Source organism: Theropithecus gelada, chromosome 5, assembly GCF_003255815.1.
Source record: "Theropithecus gelada isolate Dixy chromosome 5, Tgel_1.0, whole genome shotgun sequence".
Taxonomy (NCBI): domain Eukaryota; kingdom Metazoa; phylum Chordata; class Mammalia; order Primates; family Cercopithecidae; genus Theropithecus; species Theropithecus gelada.
The window spans coordinates 73,898,147-73,921,192 of NC_037672.1; the positions used below are offsets into that span (position 1 = coordinate 73,898,147).

Sequence of the window (23,046 nt, forward strand, 5' to 3'; positions counted from 1 at the left end):
GCATTGCTATTCATCAGGGATATTGGTCTAAAATTCTCTTTTTTTCGTTGTGTCTCTGCCAGGCTTTGGTATTAGGATGATGTTGGCCTTACAAAATGAGTTAGGGAGGATTCCCTCTTTTTCTATTGATTGGAGTATTTTCAGAAGGAATGGTACCAGCTCCTCCTTGTACATCTGGTAGAATTTGACTGTGAATCCATCTGGTCCCGGAGTTTTTTGGTTGGTAAGCTATTAATTATTGCCTCAGTTTCAGAACCTGTTATTGGTCTATTCTGAGATTCAACTTCTTCCTTGATTAGTCGTGAGAGGGTGTATGTGTCGAGGAATTTATTCATTTCTTCTAGGGTTTCTAGTTTATTTGCATAGAGGTGTTTTTAGTATTCTCTAATGGTAGTTTGTGTTTCTGTGGGATCGGTGGTGATATCCCCTTCATCATTTTTTATTGAGTCTATTTGATTTTTCTCACTTTTCTTCTTTATTAGTCTTGCTAGAGGTCTATCAATTTTGTTGAGTGAAACCAGCTCCTGGATTCACTGATTTTTTTGAAGGGTTGTTTTGTGTCTCTATCTCCTTCAGTTCTGCTCTGATCGTAGTTATTTTTTGCCTTCTGCTAGCTTTTGAATGTGTTTGCTCTTGCTTCTCTAGTTCTTTTAATTGTGATATTAGAGTGTCAATTTTAGATCTTTCCTGCTTTCTCTTGTGGGCATTTAGTGCTATAAATTTCCCTCTATACACTGCTTTAAATATGTCCCAGAGATTCTGGTATGTTGTGTCTTTGTTCTCATTGGTTTCAAAGAACATCTTTATTTACGCTTTTATTTCGTTATGTACCAAGCAGTCATTCAGGAACAGGTTGCTCAGTTTTCATGTAGTTGAGCGGTTTTTCATGAGTTTCTTAATCCTGAGTTCTAGTTCGATTGCACTGTGGTCCGAGAGACAGTTTGTTATAATTTTTGTTCTTTTACATTTGCTGAGGAGTGCTTTACTTCCAACTATGTGGTCAATTTTGGAGTAAGTGTGATGTGGTGCTAAGAAGAATGTATATTCTGTTGATTTGGGGTGGAGAGTTCTGTAGATGTCTATTAGGTCTGCTTGGTGCAGAGCTGAGTTCCATTCCTGGATATCCTTGTTAACTTTCTGTCTCGTTCATCTGTCTAATGTTAACAGTGGGGTGTTAAAGTCTCCCATTATTATTGTGTGGCAGTCTAAGTCTCTTTGTAGGTCTCTAAGGATTTGTTTTATGAATCTGGGTGCTCCTGTATTGGGTGCATATATATTTGGGGTAGTAGCTCTTCTTGTTGAATTGATCCCTTTATCATTATGTAATGGTCTTCTTTGGCTCTTTTAATGTTTGTGGTTTAAAGTCCATTTTATCAGAGACTAGGATTGCAACCTCTGCATTTTTTTGTTTTCCATTTGCTCGGTAGATCTTCCTCCATCCCTTTATTTTGAGTCTATGTGTGCCTCTGAACATGAAATGGGTCTCCTGAATACAGCACACTGATGCGTCTTGACTCTTCATGCAATTTGCCAATCTGTGTCTTTTAATTGGAACATTTAGTCCATTCACATTTAAGACTAACATTGTGATGTGTGAACCTGATCCTGTCATTTTGATGTTAGCTCATTATTTTGCTCGTTAGTTGATGTAGTTTCTTCCTAGCATTGATGGTCTTTACAATTTTGCATGTTTTTGCAGGGGCTGGTATTGGTTGTTCCTTTCCATGTTTAGTGCTTCCTTCAGGATCTCTTGTAGGGCAGGCCTGGTGATGACTAAATCTCTCACATTTGCTTGTCTGTAAAGGATTTTATTTCTCCTTCACTTATGAAGCTTAGTTTGGATGGATATGAAATTCTTGGTTGAAAATTCTTTTCTTTAAGAATGTTGAATATTGGTCCCGACTCTCTTCTAGCTTGCAGAGTTTCTGCCAATAGATCTGCTGTTAGTTTGATGGGCTTCCATTTGTGGATAACCTCACCTTTCTCTCTGGCTGTCCTTAATGTTTTTTCCTTCATTTCAACTTTGGTGAATCTGACAATTATGTGTCTTGGAGTTGCTCTTCTCGAGGAGTATCTTTGTGGCATTCTCTGTATTTCCTGAATTTGAATGTTGGCCTGCCTTGCTAGGTTGGGGAAGTTCTCCTGGATAATATCCTGCAAAGTGTTTTCCAACTTGGTTTCATTCTCCCCGTCACTTTTAGGTACACCAATCAGACATAGATTTGGTCTTTTCACGTAGTCCCATATTTCTTGGAGGCTTTGTTCATTTGATTTTACTCTTTTTTCTCTAAACTTCTCTTCTTGCTTCATTTCATTCATTTGATCTTCAATCACTGATACCCTTTCTCCCAGTTGATTGAATCGGGTACTGAAGCTTGTGCATTCATCAGGTAGTTCTCATGCCATGGTTTCAGCTCCATCAGGTCATTTAAGGACTTCTCTACACTGGTTATTCTAGTTACCATTCATCTAATCTCTTTTCAGTGTTTAGCTTCTTTGCAATGGGTTCAAACTTCCTCCTTTAGCTAGGAGAAATTTGATCAGCTGAAGACTTCTTCTCTCAGCTCATCAAAGTCATTCTCCATCCAGCTTTGTTCCATTGCTGGCAAGGAGCTACGTTCCTTTGGAGGGGGAGAGGCACTCTGATTTTCAGAATTTTCAGCTTTTCCGCTCTGTTTTTTCCCCATCTTTGTGGTTTTATCTACCTTTGGTCTTTGATGATGGTGACGTACAGATGGGGTTTTGGTGTGGATGTCCTTTCTGTTTGTTAGTTTTCCTTCTAACAGTCAGCACCCTCAGCTTCAGGTCTGTTGGAGTTTGCTGGAGGTCCACTCCAGACCCTGTTTGCCTGGGTACCAGCAGCAGAGGCTACAGAAGAGTGAATATTGCTGAACAGTCAATGTTGCTGCCTGATCGTTCCTCTGGAAGTTTCATCTCAGAGGGGTACCTGGCTGTGTGAGGTGTCAGTCTGCACCTACTGGAGGGTTCCTCTTAGTTAGGTTACTCGGAGGATGGGGACCCACTTGAGGAGGCAGTCTGTCCATTCTCAGATCTCAAACTCCATGCTGGGAGAACCACTACTCTCTTCAAAGCTGTCAGACAGGGACATTTAAGTCTGTAGAGGTTTCTGCTGCCTTTTGTTTGGCTATGCCCTGCCCCCAGAGGTGGAATCTACAGAGGCAGGCAGGCCTCCTTGAGTTGCAGTGGGTGGAGCTTCCAGGCCGCTTTTACCTACTCAAGTCTCAACAATAGTGGGCACCCCTCCCCCAGTCTCACTGCTGCTTTGCTGTTCAATCTCAGACTGCTGTGCTAGCAATGAGCGAGGTTCCATGGGCGTGGGACCCTCCGAACCAGGCACGGGATATAATCTCCTGGTGTTCCGTTTGGTAAGACCATTGGAAAAGTGCAGTATTAGGGTGAGAGTGACCCGATTTTCCAGGTGCCTTCTGTCACAGCTTTACTTGGCTAGGAAAGGGAATTCCCTGACCCCTTGCACTTCCTGGGTGAGGCAAAGCCTTGCCCTGCTTCGACTCATGCTCGGTGGGCTGCACCTACTGTCCTGCACCCACTGTCTGACAAGCCCCAGTGAGATGAACCCTGTACCTCAGTTGGAACTGCAGAAATCACCCATCTTCTGCATCGCTCATACTGGAAACTGGAAACTGGAGCTGTTCCTATTCGGCCATCTTGGAACCACCCCTGACAAGCACATATAGTCTTAAAATCAACACCACAAGACATAGAAAAATTTCATCTCCCCCAAAATTTCCTTGTCATGAAGCCCCTCTTTGCCATCACCATACTGTGACAATCTCTAATTTGTTTTTGTCTTTCTGGTATTACCTTTTCTAGAAATGTCATATGAATGGAATTATGCAATATGTAACCTTTTGAATCTGGATTCTTTTATTCAGCATAATACCATTGAGCTATTCTCATTTAATTTGTACATATATTACTATAAATAGAGAAGAAAAATTAAGTACAGAAAGTTAAGTAATTTACTCAAATCCGTAATTAGTAGAAGACAGAAATTTGGTTCTGGTTATTTCAAAGTTTTATGTTTCTTGCTTGCTGTCATATTGCCTCCTGTTGGCCTATAGCTTATTAAATTCCCACTGCAAATTCTGGAGTTTATGCTGATATTCAGACATTTAGTCTTCTACACTCCTACCATTAAATACACAAAAAGCTAAGAAGCCAGATTGCATTAGGATGCACAGAGAGATTCTGAACAAAATTCTTATGTTCTGCCACATTGGCATTCAGAGCAGTCATCTTTTACCTTAATATAGTCCATGATTCCCTTATTTGTACCAGATAGTGTGAGGGGCATTTTGCATATATTGTTCCATATAATTCCTACAATAGTCTGGAAAGCTATTATTAATTCCAATTATGGACAAGGAAGTTAAGACACAAAAGGGTCAACCAGCAGTTACAGAGTAAATCCAGGATTTGCAGGCAGGTGTATCTCTCTCCAAAGTTAGAGCTCTGTCTATGAGGACTTCTACCACTCACAATGGAAGCTGTTGTTTATTGCCATTGTGCTAGACAATTTCACATACATTACGCAATTCAATACTCACAAAGGTCTTGCATATAGATGGTATTAACCCATTGTAAATAGGAGAAAAATGATGTTCAAGGGATTTAAGTAACCTGTTCAAATTAACTAACAAAGTCAGAATTCCATTCTAAGTCCATGCCCTATTCAGTATTCCGTGAAGCACTGTGCCAGAAGAAAAGGAGGAAAAAGAGGGAAAGGAAGGAAAAGGAAGGAAAGAATGTTCCTATGTGTGTTCTTTGTATCAATAGAATAACCTTCATTAAGGTTTTATCTATTAAATATTAGCTAAGAAAACATATGCAAACAAAGCGCAGTCCTAATAATAATAGCCAATGTTTCTTCCGTGCTTCCATTGCATGAGGCACTATTTTAAACGTTTTACGTGCACAACATTAACTCATATATGTTTCACAAAAAAACCCAAAAGATGATAATTAGTATTATTCCTATTTTACAGACTTGGAAACTTCTGAGATTTGAACCTTGGCACTCCTAGAGAGGCTATGCATGTAAAGCACTCTGTTGTACTGTGTAGAAAGATTTCAAATGTGCTTTCCTCAAGTGCTAGAAGCAATGACTGTGGAAAACCTCTATTTAAAGTAGTGTTACCCCTTAAATGGGTACCATTTGGTTATAAGAGTATGATCAAGGCTAAACACTAAATATTTTCATCCTTCATACACTTGGTAAAAAGAATAAGGGAGATCTGTGTTTTGCAAAATGGAATGATCTTCACAATGTTAAACGAATACAACCAAACTACACAATAATGTATACAATGTGATACTTTTAAATTAAAATGCATGAATGGTTTTTATGCATTATAAGCACTAACACCCCTCCTCCTAACACTAGTTGCTTCTGAGGGAGAAGGAAAGGGACCAAGATTAGGTCATGATCAAATATGGTTTTAGTCTCATTTTTTTTTTTTTTTTTTACAAAGGTCATGTATTCATATGTTGTTTGTCTAATTGAAAATGTTTATTTCTTCTCTTTTTTTTCATTCTGATAAATGTCTCTCAATTTTTATCACATTAAGTCATTTGAGGAAACATATAGTTTTATATTAATTTATTTGCCTGTACTCTCAGAAGTAGGCATTTAAAAAAATTATTATGTACTAGTAAATTCACTATACTTCTGTAAGATGTGGAGATACCTGCTGTTCAACATGAATTTATGGAATGTTTCTTGAGTTATATTTTTATTATGTATTTAGATTTCAAGAAGATCTGTTTGTTTTTATCTAGAGGTTTTATGTGACAGCTTCTTTAAGATACTTGTATACCTACCATAATCTTTTTTAAACTCTGAATTCTAGTACATTCCTAAGATATTTCTCATTCTAATCTTTGTAACCAGTTTCTCCTCCTTTAACAAAATTAGTCCATACCAAAAAAAATATTGCTTTCTTGTTGGGACTATGCTGTCTGTGGCTTTCTTCAAGGTATTCCATGGGTTGAAACTTCTCTGTTCAGACTTGTCTAACTAGTTTCACTTCAACTTCTTGTAATTTGTTTCCTTATTTCTTTGAGCCGTAGACTTCTAATACATCTAGAGATGTCATATAGTTGATTAGAAAGTTGAGTTCAGTGGGTGCAGACCTGCAAGATCATATTCTTCCTCCTGTACATGATGTATCGGTAAGTTCAGTTCTGTTTTATAGACGGCTTGTTTGCTGTACTATCAGTGGCCACATTCCTGATGTGTAGAGGACTGCTAGTGAGGTGTCTTTAGTGGATTCAATCTGCATTGGATTTTTTAAAATTTCTAGAATTATTATAGCATCCTGGATTAATTAATTTCTGTCTGTGAAATCAATGTTTTTGCATAAAAATTGTTGGCATTATTTCATGTGGCCAAGTTCAATAGTTAAGATTTTAGAAAAGGCTAATGAAAAACTATATTACATTGTGTCCTAATTGGTTTTGGTTTTTTGTGTCTGTGGAAGGAGGGTGTTTATGTGTTTTAAAACAAGCCTCCTTTCAGTAATATTGACAAAATTTAGCTTCTATAGCGTTTTCTCTTTCGCTGTGTTTACTTGTACTTTTGTTGGGTCCTTGTGGGACTAATGCAGATTGAGAGGTAAATAGCTGCAGAGACACCTGCCTCCATTGTAGAAGACCCAGGGCTTCCATGTGGGAAAATGAGAAAACGAGCTCAATATTGAGAAAACATGCCTATTCGCTACAATTCTTCCTATTACATTTTGAAGAAAAATACATAAATTATTTGGATATTGTTTTTCAAAAAGGGGTATGCCATGTGCAAAGAATATGAAAAAATAAGACTCCTTGGCAAACTTTATATACAGTTAAAATAGTGATTTTAAATAGCCATGATGATAATAATATTTCACCATTGTTTAGATTTAAACTATTTTCAAAACATCTTTATGTATGTTATTTCCTTTAATAGCTAAGACAGCCTTGTGGCTAAGTAGAACAAGTATCGCAAGTATCGTTAACTCCCAGTTTAAAGCAAGGAATTTGAGGAAAACAGAAGTTAAGGGATGTCTCCAGGTCTAGAGGGCTCTCAGAAGCCAGAATCATGGCTATAATTCCTTGGAGTCTTCAACTCCTTAGAATCCAGTCTTCCTTATCAGCTACTGCAGCCTGTCTGGGTAGCAAGGATTCCACTCGGTGAATTTCAGAGATGGTAATTTGATATGAGATTGGTCACTAAGTTAGTGAACTTCACTAGGCTTCCTTCCCCATTTATAAAATGCATGTTTGCATCAGTCCCTCAGTAACCACATAGTAATTGACAAAAAGTCTCTTGAGACCCTCAGCAAGGGTCTTCAATGCTTCAAACATAACCAGCACTCCATAAATATTTGTTGAACAAATGAATGGGTAAGCAGATGTAAAATATCTAGCATTAATGTTTTACTGTTTAAAAAATATTTTAAAAATTAATATTTTACTATTAAATTATTGAAGTATATTGAATGTGAAAATGCATATCCATGTTTATAGAATCATGATATTGTAAAACAGGATTTTCAGTTTTTCATATTTCATATTCTCCAAATCATTCTTTTAAAATATCAAACTCATGGGTACCAAAAGTGTCCTTTTCTATGAACATTAATATATTTATAGGAGTGTTTGCAGCTTAGGGAAGTAAGTTACAAGGGTAGAATCAGTGGTCAATGCCATTGTTCCAGACATCAGTGAGACCTGCTGATAAAGAAAGGAAACAGGCTGGGTGTGGTGGCTCATGCCTGTAATCCCAGCACTTTGGGAGGCCGAAGCAGGCAAATCACTTAAGGCTAGGACTTAGAGACCAGCCTGGCCAACATAGTGAAACCCCATCTCACTAAAAATACAACAATTAGCTTGGCATGGTGGCGCATGCACTTGTAGGCCCAGCTACTTGGGAAGGTGAGGCAAGAAAATCATTTGAACCCGGGAGTCGGAGGTTGCAGTGAGCCAAGATCATGCCACTACATTCTAGCCTGGGCAACAGAACAAGACTCTGTCTCAAGGAAAAAAAGAAAAAGAAAAAAAAAAAAAAAAAAAGAAAAGAAAGAAAGAAAAGAAAAAGAAAGGAAATGGTGGGAAACATTGAATGGTTATGGTTTCTTTAAGCCAAATTCATGCAATATTAATTTAGGATTTGGAAGATTTGCAGGAGATGTCACATCACACCAACAGGTAGGCTTAAGGATTGAGGCAAAGCAGATGGTTAATAATTACTACAATACCCTATGTCTCACCTACAGTCATTCTACAATATGTTCTACAGTCATGCTTGCCATTCTTACTTCTCTATTAACAAGAAACACAATGTGGAATCCTTGTCAAATATATTCAATTCGTATGTTTGCTCTTTCTGCTTATGAAAGAAAGATCTAAGCTCTTTCATATGCTTAGATCTCTTCTCTATGGGTTCTGTTACTCTCTTCTCTACATTGCAGGGATTCTTTCTGTTTTGGTGTAAATCTCTGTTTGAATTTTCCTTTAGGAATAGCCATACACCTACTTTTTCCTACACTTTTGTTAATTGAATGATTCACTCACTTAAGTACCTCAATTATCTTTCTTACAAAAGATAAAATACCAAATGACTTCTTCAGGTGAGATTCTTATCCTGTTCCCAGAAGCCTGGCATCTCTCTTTTCCCATAGCTCTTTATTTTCAGTATTGTTTAATAAATGCAAAAAATCAGAATTCTCCTCTTCCTCTTCACATTTGGAGAAAAAGATAGTCCCCGGCAAGTCCTTTGTAAGCTTTCATGTTTTATAATTTAATTTCACTTCAGATGATTGCTTTAATCAACTTTTAATTTGCCATGAGCATTTCCTAATATATTCTAAATTTATACCTTCAGAATTAAAAATAGCAAACTCTCCATGTTAGTTACTAATTACTAAACTTGTTTTAAATTACCAATTAAATATTACTTTTTGGGCTAGTTTTCAGCAAACTCATAGTGCTTACTATAAATAAGCATTCAAACTATAATATACGTATTACATTACGTTGGTGCATTTAATTCTCTCAGCAATCCTATGATTTAGGTAATATTATCTCCATTTTATAGGTGAAGAAAGTAGCCCAATATCACAAGCTAATAAGTGGAGGAGCTGGAATTTCAACCTGAACAATAGAGCCAGAGCCTGAGTTTAACTAATAGGGTAACTTAACTGTCTTTCTTTCTTTTTAGTAATTTCTAAGAGAAGAATAACTGTTTTTAAATTTAATTTAATTTTAATATCAACTTTTACTTTAGCTATAGTGGATACATCTGCAGGTTTGTTACACAGATATATTGCAAGTGAGCATAGCACCCAACAGGTAGATTTTCCACCTATGCCCTCCTCCCAACCTTCTCTCTCTAGTAGTCTGCAGTGTCTATTATTCCCATGTTTATGTCTGTGTGTGCTCAATGTTTATCTCCCACTTATAAGTGAGAACGTGTCGTATTTGGTTTTCAGTTCCTGCATTAGTTTGCTTAGGATTATGGCCTCCAGCTTCGTCTATGTTGCTGCAAAGGACATGACTTCATTTTTTACAGCTGCATAGTATTCCATGGTTTATATGTATGACATTAAAAAAAATTTTTTTTTATTATTTTACTTTAAGTTCTAGGGTACATGTGCATAACATGCAGGTTTGTTACATGTGTATACTTGTGCCATGTTGGTGTGCTGCACCCATCAACTCGTCAGCACCCATCAACTCGTCAGCACCCATCAACTCGTCATTTACATCAGGTATAACTCCCAATGCAATCGCTCCCCACTACCCCCTCCCCATAATAGGCCCCGGTGTGTGATGTTCCCCTTCCTGAGTCCAAGTGATCTCATTGTTCAGTTCCCACCTATGAGTGAGAACATGTGGTGTTTGGTTTTCTGTTCTTGCAATAGTTTGCTGAGAATGATGGTTTCCAGCTGCATCCATGTCCCTACAAAGGACACAAACTCATCCTTTTTTATGGCTGCATAGTATTCCATGGTGTATATGTGCCACATTTTCTTAATCCAGTCTGTCATTGATGGACATTTGGGTTGGTTCCAAGTCTTTGCTATTGTGAATAGTGCCGCAATGAACATATGTGTTCTTGTGTCCTTATAGCAGCATGATGTATGATCCTTTGGGCATATACCCAGTAATGAGATGGCTGGGTCATATGGTATTTCTAGTTCTAGATCCTTGAGGAATTGCCATACTGTTTTCCATAATGGTTGAACTAGTTTACAATCCCACCAACAGTGTAAAAGTGTTCCTATTTCTCCACATCCTCTCCAGCACCTGTTGTTTCCTGACTTTTTAAAGATTCCCATTCTAACTGGTGTGAGATGGTATCTCATTGTGGTTTTGATTTGCATTTCTCTGATGGCCAGTGATGATGAGCATTTTTTCATGTGTCTGTTGGCTCTATGCATGTCTTCTTTTGAGAAATGTCTGTTCATATCCCTTGCCTACATTTTGATGGGGTTGTTTGTTTTTTTTCTTGTAAATTTGTTTGAGTTCTTTGTAGGTTCTGGATATTAGCCCTTTGTCTGATGAGTAGATTGCAAAAATTTTCTCCCATTCTGTAGGTTGTCTGTTCACTCTGATGGTAGTTTCTTTTGCTGTGCAGAAGCTCTTTAGTTTAATTAGATCCCATTTGTCAATTTTGGCTTTTGTTGCCGTTGCTTTTGGTGTTTTAGACATGAAGTCCTTGCCCATGCCTATGTCCTGAATGGTATTCCCTAGGTTTTCTTCTAGGGTTTTTATGGTATTAGGTCTAACATTTAAGTCTCTAATCCATCTTGAATTAATTTTTGTATAAGGAGTAAGGAAAGGATCCACTTTCAACTTTCTACTTATGGCTAGCCAATTTTCCCAGCACCATTTATTAAATAGGGAATCTTTTCCCCATTTCTTGTTTTTGTCAGGTTTGTCAAAGATCAGATGGCTGTAGATGTGTGATATTATTTCTGAGGACTCTGTTCTGTTCCATCTCTGTTTTGGTACCAGTACCATGCTGTTTTGGTTACTGTAGCCATGTAGTATAGTTTGAAGTCGGGTAGCGTGATGCCTCCAGCTTTGTTCTTTTGACTTAGGATTGTTTTGGCAATGCGGGGTCTTTTTTGGTTCCATATGAACTTTAAATTAGTTTTTTCCAATTCTGTGAAGAAACTCATTGATAGCTTGATGGGGATGGCATTGAATCTATAAATTACCTTGGGCAGTATGGCCATTTTCACGATATTGATTCTTCCTATCCATGAGCATGGTATGTTCTTCCATTTGTTTGTGTCCTCTTTTATTTCACTGAACAGTGGTTTGTAGCTCTCCTTGAAGCGGTCCTTCACATCCCTTGTAAGTTGGATTCCTAGGTATTTTATTCTCTTTGAAGCAATTGTGAATGGAAGTTCATTCATGATTTGGCTCTCTGTTTGTCTGTTACTGGTGTATAAGAATGCTTGTGATTTTTGCACATTGATTTTGTATCCTGAGACTTTGCTGAAGTTGCTTATCAGCTTAAGGAGATTTTGGGCTGAGATGATGGGGTTTTCTAAATATACAATCATGTCATCTGCAAAGAGGGACAATTTGACTTCTTCTTTTCCTAACTGAATAGCCTTGATTTCTTTCTCTTGCCTGATTGCCCTAGCCAGAACTTCCAACACTATGTTGAATAGGAGTGGTGAGAGAAGGCATCCTTGTCTTGTGCCAGTTTTCAAAGGGAATGCTTCCAGTTTTTGCCTATTCAAGATGATATTGGCTGTAGGTTTGTCATAAATAGCTCTTATTATTTTGAGATACATTCCATCAATACCGAATTTATTGAGCATTTTTAGCATGAAGGGCTGTTGAATTTTGTCAAAGGCCTTTTCTGCAACTATTGAGATAATCATGTGGTTTTTGTCTTCGGTCCTGTTTATATGCTGGATTACATTTATTGATTTGCGTATGTTGAACAAGCCTTGCATCCCAGGGATGAAGCCCACTTGATCATGGTGGATAAGCTTTTTGATGTACTGCTGGATTCGGTTTGCCAGTACCTTATTGAGAATATTTGCATCAATGTTTATTAGGGATATTGGTCTACAATTCCCTTTTTTTTGTTGTGTCTCTGCCAGGCTTTGGTATCAGGATGATGTTGGCCTCATAAAATGAGTTAGGGAGGATTCCTTCTTTTTCTATTGATTGGAATGGTTTCAGAAGGAATGGTACCAGCTCCTCCTTGTGCTCTGGTAGAATTCAGCTGTGAATCCATCTAGTCCTGGACTTTTTTTGGTTGGTAAGCTATTAATTATTGCCTCAATTTCAGAGCCTGCTATTGGTCTATTCAGAGATTCAGCTTCTTCCTGGTTTAGTCTTGGGAGAGTGTAAGTGTCCAGGAAATTATCCATTTCTTCTAGCTTTTCTAGTTTATTTGTGTAGAGGTGTTTATAGTATTCTCTGATGGTAGTTTGTATTTCTGTGGGGTTGGTGGTGATATCCCCTTTATCATTTTTTATTGCGTCTATTTGAGTCTTCTCTCTTTTTTTCTTTATTAGTCTTGCTAGTGGTCTATCAATTTTGTTGATCTTTTCAAAAAACCAACTCCCGGATTCATTGATTTTTTGGAGGGTTTTTTGTGTCTCTATCTCCTTCAGTTCTGCTCTGATCTTAGTTATTTTTTGCCTTCTGCTAGCTTTTGAATGTGTTTGCTCTTGCTTCTCTAGTTCTTTTAATTGTGATGTTAGGGTGTCAATTTTAGATCTTTCCAGCTTTCTCTTGTTGGCATTTAGTGCTATAAATTTCCCTTTACACACTGCTTTAAATGTGTCCCAGAGATTCTGGTATGTTGTATCTTTGCTCTCATTGGTTTCAAAGAACATCTTTATTTCTTCCTTCATGTCGTTATGTACCCAGTTGTCATTCAGGAGCAGGTTGTTCAGTTTCCATGTAGTTGAGCGATTTTGATTGAGTTTCTTAGTCCTGAGTTCTAGTTTGATTGCACTGTGGTCTGAGAGTCAGTTTGTTATAATTTCTATTCTTTTACATTTGCTGAGGAGTGCTTTACTTCCAATTACGTGGTCAATTTTGGAATAAGTGCAATGTGGTGCTATGAAGAATGTATATTCTGTTGATTTGGGTTGGAGAGTTCTGTACATGTCTATTAGGTCCGCTTGGTGAAGAGCTGAGTTCAATTCCTGGATATCCTTGTTAACTTTCTGTCTTGATGATCTGTCTAATGTTGACAGTGGAGTGTTGAAGTCTCCCATTATTATTGTATGGGAGTCTAAGTCTCTTTTTAAGTCTCTAAGGACTTGCTTTATAAATCTGGGTGCTCCTGTATTGGGTGCATATATATTTAGGATAGTTAGCTCTTCCTGTTGAATTGATCCCTTTACCATTATGTAATGGGCTTCTTTGTCTCTTTTGATCTTTGATGGTTTAAAGTCTGTTTTATCAGAGACTAGGATAGCAACCCCTGCTTTTTTTTGTTCTCCATTTGCTTGGTAGATCTTCCTCCATCCCTTTATTTTGAGCCTATGTGTGTCTCTGAATGTGGGATGGGTCTCCTGAATACAGCAAACTGATGGGTCTTGATTCTTTATCCAGTTTGCCAGTCTGTGTCTTTTAATTGGAGCATTTAGTCCATTTACATTTAAGGTTAATATTGTTACATGTGAACTTGATGCTGTCATTATGATATTAACTGGTTATTTTGCTCGTTAGTTGGTGTAGTTTCTTCCTAGCATCGATGGTCTTTACATTTTGGCATGTCTTTGCAATGGCTGGTACCGGTTGTTCCTTTCTGTGTTTAGTGCTTCTTTCAGGGTCTCTTGTAAGGCAGGCCTGGTGGTGACAAAATCTCTAAGCATTTGCTTATCTGTAAAGGATTTTATTTCTCCTTCACTTATGAAACTTAGTTTGGCTGGATATGAAATTCTGGGTTGAAAATTCTTTTCTTTAAGAATATTGAATATCGGCCCCCACTCTCTTCTGGTTTGTAGAGTTTCTGCCAAGAGATCTGCTGTTAGTCTGATGGGCTTCCCTTTGTGGGTAACCCGACCTTTCTCTCTGGCTGCCCTTAAGATTTTTTCCTTCATATCAACACTGGTGAATCTGACAATTATGTGTCTTGGAGTTGCTCTTCTCGAGGAGTATCTTTATGACATTTTAAAAAACCAAAATCCACTATTGATGGGCACCTAGGTTGATTACATGTCTTGCTATTGTGAATAGCGCAGCAATAAACATATAAGTGCACATGTCTTTTTGGTATAATGATTTGTTTTTCTTTGGGTATATACCTAGTAATGGGATTGCTGTGTTAAATACCTCTGTCTTAAGTTCTTTGAGAAATCTCCAAACTGCTTTCCGTTGTGGCTGAACTAGTTTACATTCCCACCAACAATGTATAAAAATTCCCTTTTCTCTGCAGCCCTACCGGCAACTGCTGTTTTTTGAGTCTGTAATAGTAGCCATTCTAACAGGTGTGAGATAGTATTTCTCTGATGATTAGTAAGGTTGAGCATTTTTTCATGTTTGTTGGCCACTTGCATGTCTTCTTTTAAGAAGTGTCTGTTCATATCTTTTGCCCATTTTTAATGGGGTTATTTGTTTTTTGCTTGTTGATTTAAGTTTTTCATAGATTCTAGGTATTAGACCTTTGTCAGATGCATGGTTTGTGAATATTTTCTCTGATTCTGTAGATTGTCTGTTTACTCTGTTGATAGTTTCTTTTGCTGTGCAGATACTCTTTAGTTTAATTAGGTCTCACTTATCAATTTTTGTTTTGTTGCAATTGCTTTTGAAGACTTCACCAAAAATTCTTCACCAGGGTTGATGTTAAGAAGGTTATTTCCTAGGTTTTCTAGAATTTGAGTAAAATATTCACAATACTAGTCAATCCATAAGGTTCTGTCTATAGTCAATGAATTGAAATAATGTGCTTATCATTCAAATGTAAAAGCTGATTTGTAGCAACCTCTTCTTGATTTGTTTAGCTTGTTTTCCAAATGTCTACCTGTATTAGTCCATTTTCATGCTGCTGATAAAGACATACCTGAGACTGGGCAATTTACAAAAGAGAGAGACTTAATGGACTCACAGTTCCATGTGGCTGGGGAGGCCTCACAATCATGGCAGAAGGTGAAAGGCATGATTGTCTTTCTTACACAGTGGCAGACAAGAGAAGAGAGCTTTTGCAGGCAAACTCCTCCTTATAAAACCATCAGATTTTGTGAGATTTATTCATTATCACAAGAATAGCATGGGAAAGAACCGCCCTCATGATTCAATTACCTCCCATCAGGTCCCTCCCATGATATGTGGGAATGATGAGAGCTACAATTCAAGAAGAGATTTGGATGGGGACACAGCCGAACCATATCATTTTGCCCCTGGCCCCACCCAAATCTCATGCCCTCACATTTTAAAACCAATCATGCCTTTCATCAGTCCTCCAAAGTCTTAACTGATTTCAGCATTAACTCAAAAGTCCACAGTCTCATCTGGAACAAGGCAAGTCCCTTCCATCTGTGAGCCTGTAAAATCAAAAGCAAGTTAGTAACTTCCTAGACACAACAGAGGGACAGGCACTGGATAAATAGAACCATTCCAAATCAGAGAAATTGGCCAAAATAAAGGGGCTAAACGCCCCATACAAGTCTGAAATCCAGCAGAGCAGTCAAATCTTAAAGCTCCAAAATGATCTCCTTTGGTTCCATGTCTCACATGCAGGTCACACTGATGCAAAAGGTGGGTTCCCATGGTCTTGGGCAGCTCCAACCATGTGGCTTTGCAGGGTACAGTCTCCCTCCTGGCTGCTTTCATGGGCTGGCATTGAGTGTCTGTGGCTTTTCCCAGTACATGGTGAAAGCTGTCGGTGAATCTACCATTCTGGGGTCTGGAGGACAGTGGTCCTCTTCTTACAGCTCCATTAGGCAGCACTCCAGTAGGGACTCTGTGAGGAGGCTTTGACTCAATAGTTCCCTTCTGCACTTCCCTAGCAGAGGTTCTCCATGAGTGCCCCACTCCTGCACCAAACTTCTTCCTGGACTTCCAGGCATTTTCATACATCATCTGAAATCTAGGTGGAGGTTGCCAAACCTCAGTTCTTGACTTCTGTGTACCTGCAGGCTCAATGTCACATGGAAGCTGCCAAGGCTTGGGGCTTGCACCTTCTGAAGCCATGCCCCAAGCTGTAGCTTGGCCTCTCTTAGTCACATCTAGAGCAACTGAGACACACAGCAACAAGTCCCTAGACTGCACACAGCAAAGTGACCCTGGACCTGGTCCACGAAACTATTTTTTCCTCCTAGGTCTCCAGGCCTGTGATGGGAGGGGCTGTCTTGAAGACCTCTGACATACCCTGGAGACATTTTCCCCATGTCTTGGTGATTAACATTCGTCTCCTCATTACTTATGCAAATGTCTGCAGCCAACTTGAATTTCTCCTCAGAAAATGGGATTTTCTGTTTCATCACATTGTCAGGATGCAAATTTTCTGAACTTTTATGTTCTGTCTTCCTCATAAAACTGAACGCCTTAATAGCACCCAAGTCACCTTTTGAATGCTTTGCTGCTTAGAAATCTCTTTCTCCAGATACCCTAAATCATCTCTCTCAAGTTCAAAGTTCCACAAATCTCTAGGGTAGGGCAAAATGTGACCAGACTCTTTGCTAAAACATAACAAGGGTCACCTTTGCTCTGGTTCCCAACAAGTTCCTTATTTCCATCTGAGACCATCTCAGCCTGGATTTCATTGTCTAGATCACTATCAGGTTTTTGTTCAAAGCCATTTAACAACTCTCTAGGGAGTTCCAAACTTTCCCAAATTTTCCTGTCTTCTTCTGAGCCCTCTAAACTGTTCCAACCTCTGCCTGTTACCCAGTTCCAAAGTTGCTTCCACTTGTTCAGGTATCTTTTCAGTGGCACCCCATTCTATTGGTACCAATTTACTGTATTAGTCCATTTTCACAGTGCTGATAAAGACACACCCAAGACTGGGCAATTTACAAAAGAAAGAGGTCTAATGGACTCATAGTTCCTTGTGGCTGGGGAGGCCTCAAATCATGGCAGAAGATGAAAGGCATGTCTTACATAGTGGCAGACAAGAGAAGAGAGCTTGTGCAGGGAAATTCCCCCTTATAAAACCATCAGATCTCATGAGACTTATTCACTATCATGAGAATTGCATGGGAAAGACCCACGTCCGTGATTCATTTACCTCCCATTGGGTCTCTCCCAAGACACAGCAGGTGGGAATTGTGGAAGGTACAATTCAAGATAAGATATGGGTAAGGACACAGCCAAACTGTATCACTGCCATATAAGGAATAATATTTGATAGATAAAGAGAGAGGATGACAGAAATGTGTATAAAGTACTTGGAAGCCTAGTTTGTAAGAATTTATGATCAGATAAGCATATGATTCCACAGTGGGTGATGATTCATTTGTAAAACATCGACAGCTACCATTTATTATACACTTACTAAATTTGAATCATTTTGTGCACATTATCTCATTTATTCCTTACAATCTTCATGTGAGTTAGTCCCTATGCCTGCCCTATTTTATAGGGGGAAAAAGTTGCCTCAGATCACAGAGTTACTGGACATTAAACTGAAGCTATCCATATGTTCCTATTCCCAACAGATTCATAGATATGTTTCTGAAATATCTCTGGCAATGACAAGAAATTTACCCGCTGGAGATATGAAAGTAATATAAGCAAGATCTGAATATACACTATTAAAGGCTTTTTTACAACATTATCAAGGTGATCTGGTTACAAACAGAACAGATAGCTTTTAAGTGAGACAAATAAGTCCTTCCCTTCCCTTACCTCTGCCACTTGTGTTGTTTTTCTTCTCTGAACCCGTTCCCTCATTAGTAAAATGGTAATAATAAAGCCTACCACATCAAGCTGTAGCGACAATTACATGATATCACCTATATGACAACTCCTGACCCAGAGTAGGACTTATGCTAGAGTCCTTCATTTACTCACTTCATGGCTTTATATCTCTAGGTAGTATTTATTATCATCAGTTTACAGGGAAGAATACTGAAATTCAGAGAGGTTTTATAAACTCAAGATACATGTTAGAGTCATAAGCAAGGACTGACACCAAAGTCTACTGACCTTAAAAGGTAGTTCCATATCTGCAATACCAAGATGCCCATAGAAGGTCTCTTTTTTTTTAATCTTAAACTCTCATTTTTTTGTTAACTTAATGGAAATTTGTTATTTGTGTTATTTTAAATATTTACAGAAAATAAGTTTACAATGCTTCATTATTTTCGATGTCATAGCACAGCTTGAGACTAAAGTACTAAAGATTGTACTATGAATTGCATGAGGGTAGAGAAACCATGTCTTACTCATCCCTGCCTCCCTAAGCCAAACACGACATCTAAAATATAGTAGAGGCCCACTAAAACGTTGTGGGAAACAAAAACGGGTGGATGAGTGGATGGATGGATAGATAGATGGACAGCTGAATGGATCCTGAGACAGACAAAAGAAAGGACAAAGAAGAAATCATAAAGATTGTAATGGCTGATAAATTCATAGAAGTAGTTTATTAAGGCATATTTACATTGTACAGGACCCTGACACAGGCATTTGAATACAAACAATTCCTTTTGCACACAGGCATGTCATTTCAACATGATCCTTAACTGCCAACCTGATATATACTTTACAAACTTTTGTAGGTGATACTGTACCTAGTGCCAAAACATGTTAAAGCTAAGTGTGCGTACACACACATGCATACATAAACACACACGCACACACACACACTGCATGTTAAGCATTACATACCTTTTCTAGAAAAGTAGAACATTCTGTAATAAGTTTTACTTTGTGGCTCAACCCTTTAATCAATTTTTAATAGTGTACTAATTAAATAGCATCTTCTTTTTATTATGTCATTCTAGGCCACACTAGAGTACACTTTTTGTTGGTTAATGTTGCATTAAAAATATTCTGGTACATCTTGATACCTTACCTACTAAACTCCCTCATATGGGACAACTCCAAGATGATCTTAAAATCCAATTTTGATGCTACTGTCATCAAAATTACATACAAAATATATCCTCACACGAAAATGCTCATTTTCTCAGCATGGCTGATTTCTATCAAGTATGTAATAATAATAACAATAAAAAGAATGATAACATCTCACATTTATATATTATTTACTCTATGTAGGTTACATTTAATATGTATTCATGCATTTAATCTTCATACAAATCCTATGAGATAGGTATCAATTTTATTTGCATTTTACAAATGGAAGAACTAAGACACGAAAGGGTCAAATGCTTTGCCTCACATTGCAAAGCTAGCAAGTGGCCAACTGGGACTTGAACTCAAGCAGTCTGCCTCCAGATATTGGCTCTTATTGTTAATGCTATACCACTCCCAATTAGAAGTCAGTTCACTCACATCACATTAAGTTAAACTAATATGTGACTGTGCTCTATCATTAATTCAAAGTCTAAGTTAAATGCTATTGAAGAAAGCCTCTGCAGCTATAAGCTAGGTTGATAAAACTCCGTATTTTGCTAATATCTTAAGGTGAGAGGGAGTTAAATGCCAGTCATAGTTCAGTATACAGCTAGAGAGGGACCATTAACTGAATGAGGGCAGGGAGATCTAGAAGGAATAAGAAACTGAAATTAATTTCACTGATTAGGGTTGGATGAACGCTAGAGGAAAGGCAGGGCAACAGGAACCTGTAGGAACTCCAGCCTGAGAGGCCAGATGTGATCAACAGTGAGTATCTGTGTGCTTGTCCTGAAGTGGCAGGGGATTGAAGTATCTCTCCATGGGGATGAAGTATACATCCATGGGGAACCCAGGAAAGGTGCTCTCAATCGCCTTCAGCTTCGATCTCCTCAGTTATGCTTTAATGTTTCCCTTTTTCTGTTTTGTTTTGGTTAGTTTGCTTAATTTCTGTCCCTGGGACCAGGATGAAGGCATTTTTCTAGGCAGGTGAGGAAATGGCATATTTTCTTTTCTTGGCTCTTAACTTTCCTTCCCTGAGTTCCCCAAACTCAGCTCAGCCTGAATCTCTTCATCATTTTCCACAGAGAATTACATTTGGTCTCGATTCACGGTGGTATTTTATTCAATGTTGCAATTCCCTCTTTGCTGCACCTCACCCCTACTCATATCTGGGAGTTAGAGGCAGAAGGAATAGAAAATGTTTTCTTTGATTCTTCCTCTTCTGTTGACCTACCTGACCATGAGATATCCCATGAGAATATATCTAGAACCACCTTTTCAAAACTGTTCTGTGGAGCAGAAGGAACCCAAGAAATACTTTTTTTTTTTTTCGAGACAGAGTTTCACTCTTGTTGCCCAGGCTGGAGTGCAATGGTGCGATCTCGGGTCACCACAACCTCTGCCTCTTGGGTCCAAGCAATTCTCCTGCCTCAGCCTCCCCAGTAGCTGGGATTACAGGCATGCGCCACCACACCCGGCTAATTTTGTATTTTTAGTAAAGAAGAGGTTTCTCCATGTTGGTCAGGCTGGTTCCGAACTCCCGACCTCACGTGATCCGCCCTCCTTGGCCTCTCAAGGTGCTGGGATTACAGGCATGAGCCACCACGCCTGGCCCCAAGAAATACGTTTTTACCACCATCCCAGTAGAGATGGGAGTAAAAAGTATATTTGGAAAACTATTATTTCAATCTAATTCAACCAGTAGTTTTCAAGTCTGTAAGAGCTAGGTGGTGTATTAGGCCCTGGGGTTATATTAGTTCTCAGATATATTTTAAAAAAACACTAAGAAAAGCTACTCATCTTTAATCTCATTTGAAACCATTAAAGGCGCTAAGATTTGCATAAGTGAGGATTCTATTTTACTTTATTTAAACCAGGGCTCCCCAAGTCCTGGGCTGCAGATCTGCAGATCTGTACCAGTCCATGGCCTGTTAAGAACTAGGCAGCACAGCAGTAAGCAGGAGGTAAGCAGTAGGCAAGTGAGCATTACCACCCAAGCTCTGCCTCGTGTTAGATCAGCAGAGGCATTAGCTTCTCACAGAAGCATGAACCCTATTGTAAACTGCGCATGCAAGGGACCCAGGTTACACGCTTCTTATGAGAATCTAATGTCTGATAATCTGAGGTGGAACAGTTTCATTCCCAAACCATCCCCCCTACCCCCATCCATGGAAAACTTGTCTTCCACAAAACCAGTCCCTGGTGCCAAAAAGGCTGGGGCTGCTGACTTAAACTATTTTTTCCAAATCTATTTGAATACGTGAAATCTCTCTTCCCCCCACTACTTGGAAACACCATTTGAGAAATGCCCCAATGCTGTGTATGATTTATTCACCATCTTCAAGATCTTGCACACTTAGGAGGAAGAAGATATGTGTACACATAACATATCAAGAATTAAAACATACAGAGAATATTTAGAAGAATAGAAAAAAGTGTCAAATTAAGTAAAAGACTTTGAAGTTTACAAACAACTCCAAATATGGTCACTAATTTTTCCATACACATTTATCTCACAGGCCTCTTTTCCATGACATTACTTTGGCCATCATTATGGGAACCTCTGTGGGGATGGGGAGCAAAGGAATTCTAACTTTTTGAAAGTATGTGAGAATTTAAAGCCAGTGGAAAGGGAAGAGATATGAAAGCAAAATCAAATTTGAAACATAATCACAATGAAGATTGGTGGAGCTTCTTATCAGTAAAACCACCTCTACACTCACTTTATAAAACCTTTCCCTTACCTTTTATGCTACTTGAATTTCCACAAATTATTCATTTGGGTAAAAAGGAAGCCTATTCCAAAGAAGGAAAAAAAGTGTTTCCCAAGGGCAATTTGACATCACAGAGAAAATAGGATTCTTAGTCATAACAGCCACAGTAGGTTTTAACTCTGCGTACTGGCTGCATGAATTGAGCAGGTTATTCACCTACAAAATGACAACGAATTATTCTACTGACAACAGTGTTTGGAGAATAAAATATATCAACAATCCCTACAAAGTCAGCACTTCCTAAATAGCAGTTCTATATTCTATCATTTTGGGTATTAAATGGTCATTCTACAACAGTCATAGAATACTCAGACAGATATCCACTTATCAGAGTATATTAAGTCACCACAAAAGGTTGCTTTCCTTGTAGCAAATGACTAAGTTCAGTCCCTCAAAAAGAATCAGAATTTCCTTTAGTAAAAGTAGAGTTATCACTTTGCTTCTATAAGAACTTTCTTTCAGAAATAGGTCCTAGGCTAGGAAAATGGAAGCAAAGCTTTCTGGGTGAAATGGCTCCACAGAATTGAGTACCTTAGAACCTTTGTTCCGTTACATTAGGAGTTAAGTAGACTTGTAGTTTGGCCTGGAAATCTGACCTATAATCCCTTTTAAAATCAGATAGTGTATTTTGGACTTCTTTATGAAGACTTGTGGAAAAATATCCTGTCTGTAAATGGGCATTTGTGTAATAGTCACATGCATCTACATTTATACACTGTTAATATATCTACAAGAAAGAAAAAAAAAAAAAGTCCCCAGAAGAAGAGACTTGGAGCTTAGAGATAAAATGATAAAGGCATGTGGTTGATCCTGGAGTTGCCTAAGTGGCTGCCTTCAGGGAAAGGCTTTTCTAGGAAAAGTAAGACCCCTGTGAAGTAAAGGGTTTACAATGTCTTTGTCTTGACTCAAGTTGTCTTTGAATTCACGTACACAGAAGTTGCCAGCTTAGAACTTTCTTACTGAGAAACTGCAATTCCCAGCTCTGATCATTAACAATCCATACGGCTTTGTATATTCTTCAATGAATGTGTCTTTCAGTCTGCAAGATTGCAGAAAGCAAAGTCATGAAATTATTCAAATTATCACCATGTTTTAATTGACAGCATCTTTAGAAAAAAACTGGCATGATTGCATCCTTCTAAATCCCAAATAATCAAACAGAATGAAAGTCTAATGGATTTGGTCTAATTGGATTTCATGGAAATTATAGGTTGTGCTACTCTGAGTAAGGATAATGTGT

General features: G+C 38.3%; 1 protein-coding gene across 1 annotated transcript in view; it reads left to right on the plus strand.

Moving 5' to 3' along the window:
• The first annotated feature begins 6,143 nt into the window (after positions 1-6,143).
• Positions 6,144-23,046, plus strand: part of TMPRSS11A (transmembrane serine protease 11A) — a 59,667-nt gene continuing 42,764 nt past the window's right edge. The window contains exon 1 of the mRNA XM_025384823.1: positions 6,144-6,213. Within this exon, the coding sequence (XP_025240608.1) occupies positions 6,203-6,213 (11 nt within the window). The 5' untranslated portion in view covers positions 6,144-6,202. The remainder of the gene's footprint in view (positions 6,214-23,046) is intronic.